General features: G+C 65.7%; 1 protein-coding gene across 1 annotated transcript in view; it reads right to left on the bottom strand.

The window, feature by feature from the left end:
* Positions 1 to 1687: 1687 nt before the first annotated feature.
* The window catches only part of LOC108803608 (ES1 protein homolog, mitochondrial-like), a gene marked incomplete at its 3' end in the record, with an annotated part of 5412 nt that continues 4915 nt past the window's right edge, over positions 1688 to 2184 (bottom strand). The window contains exon 6 of the mRNA XM_018575437.1: positions 1688 to 1946. Coding sequence (XP_018430939.1) covers positions 1688 to 1946 — 259 coding nt within the window. The remainder of the gene's footprint in view (positions 1947 to 2184) is intronic.

Below are 2184 nucleotides of genomic sequence, written 5' to 3' on the forward strand. Positions count from 1 at the left end.
GGCCCCCAGTGGTTGCCGAGCCACACTACAACGACCTCGCCGTGTGTCCTGACCTCCGAGCGGCCCCCAGTGGTTGCCGAGCCACACTACAACGACCTCGCCGTGTGTCCTGACCTCCGAGCGGCCCCCAGTGGTTGCCGAGCCACACTACAACGACCTCGCCGTGTGTCCTGACCTCCGAGCGGCCCCCAGTGGTTGCCGAGCCACACTACAACGACCTCGCCGTGTGTCCTGACCTCCGAGCGGCCCCCAGTGGTTGCCGAGCCACACTACAACGACCTCGCCGTGTGTCCTGACCTCCGAGCGGCCCCCAGTGGTTGCCGAGCCACACTACAACGACCTCGCCGTGTGTCCTGACCTCCGAGCGGCCCCCAGTGGTTGCCGAGCCACACTACAACGACCTCGCCGTGTGTCCTGACCTCCGAGCGGCCCCCAGTGGTTGCCGAGCCACACTACAACGACCTCGCCGTGTGTCCTGACCTCCGAGCGGCCCCCAGTGGTTGCCGAGCCACACTACAACGACCTCGCCGTGTGTCCTGACCTCCGAGCGGCCCCCAGTGGTTGCCGAGCCACACTACAACGACCTCGCCGTGTGTCCTGACCTCCGAGCGGCCCCCAGTGGTTGCCGAGCCACACTACAACGACCTCGCCGTGTGTCCTGACCTCCGAGCGGCCCCCAGTGGTTGCCGAGCCACACTACAACGACCTCGCCGTGTGTCCTGACCTCCGAGCGGCCCCCAGTGGTTGCCGAGCCACACTACAACGACCTCGCCGTGTGTCCTGACCTCCGAGCGGCCCCCAGTGGTTGCCGAGCCACACTACAACGACCTCGCCGTGTGTCCTGACCTCCGAGCGGCCCCCAGTGGTTGCCGAGCCACACTACAACGACCTCGCCGTGTGTCCTGACCTCCGAGCGGCCCCCAGTGGTTGCCGAGCCACACTACAACGACCTCGCCGTGTGTCCTGACCTCCGAGCGGCCCCCAGTGGTTGCCGAGCCACACTACAACGACCTCGCCGTGTGTCCTGACCTCCGAGCGGCCCCCAGTGGTTGCCGAGCCACACTACAACGACCTCGCCGTGTGTCCTGACCTCCGAGCGGCCCCCAGTGGTTGCCGAGCCACACTACAACGACCTCGCCGTGTGTCCTGACCTCCGAGCGGCCCCCAGTGGTTGCCGAGCCACACTACAACGACCTCGCCGTGTGTCCTGACCTCCGAGCGGCCCCCAGTGGTTGCCGAGCCACACTACAACGACCTCGCCGTGTGTCCTGACCTCCGAGCGGCCCCCAGTGGTTGCCGAGCCACACTACAACGACCTCGCCGTGTGTCCTGACCTCCGAGCGGCCCCCAGTGGTTGCCGAGCCACACTACAACGACCTCGCCGTGTGTCCTGACCTCCGAGCGGCCCCCAGTGGTTGCCGAGCCACACTACAACGACCTCGCCGTGTGTCCTGACCTCCGAGCGGCCCCCAGTGGTTGCCGAGCCACACTACAACGACCTCGCCGTGTGTCCTGACCTCCGAGCGGCCCCCAGTGGTTGCCGAGCCACACTACAACGACCTCGCCGTGTGTCCTGACCTCCGAGCGGCCCCCAGTGGTTGCCGAGCCACACTACAACGACCTCGCCGTGTGTCCTGACCTCCGAGCGGCCCCCAGTGGTTGCCGAGCAACACTACAACGACCTCACCGTGTGTCCTGATCTCTGAGACACATTATATATATTGGCCCTTTCCCTGAGCTCTGGGAACCTCCCCCTCCCCCTGGATGGGGCCCAATCACAGAAGGATATGTGCACCTCCCTGGCGCGGTGCTTTCCTCCCATGGCTTGGATGGCTTTGGAGGTTCCACAATGCGGCCATTTTCCTCCGCGATCTTCCTCCTGTCCCACCGTCACCTCCACCCCGGGGATCACCTTCACCGCGAGGACCGGAGCGATACAGCACAGCCTGGGGGAGGGAGCGCAGAGTGTCAGCTTCCATCGTCACGTGACCGCCACCATCATCACACAGCAACCGTCATACGACCCCCGCCATCGTCACACGACCACTGCCATCGTCACATGACCACCGCCATCATCACACGGCAACCGCCATCGTCACACGGCAACCGCCATCGTCACACGGCAACCGCCATCGTCACACGGCAACCGCCATCGTCACACAGCAACCGCCACAGTCCCCCACC

The sequence above is a fragment of the Nanorana parkeri genome, unplaced genomic scaffold (assembly GCF_000935625.1).
Source record: "Nanorana parkeri isolate BGI_ZX_2015 unplaced genomic scaffold, ASM93562v1 scaffold3926, whole genome shotgun sequence".
NCBI lineage: Eukaryota > Metazoa > Chordata > Amphibia > Anura > Dicroglossidae > Nanorana > Nanorana parkeri.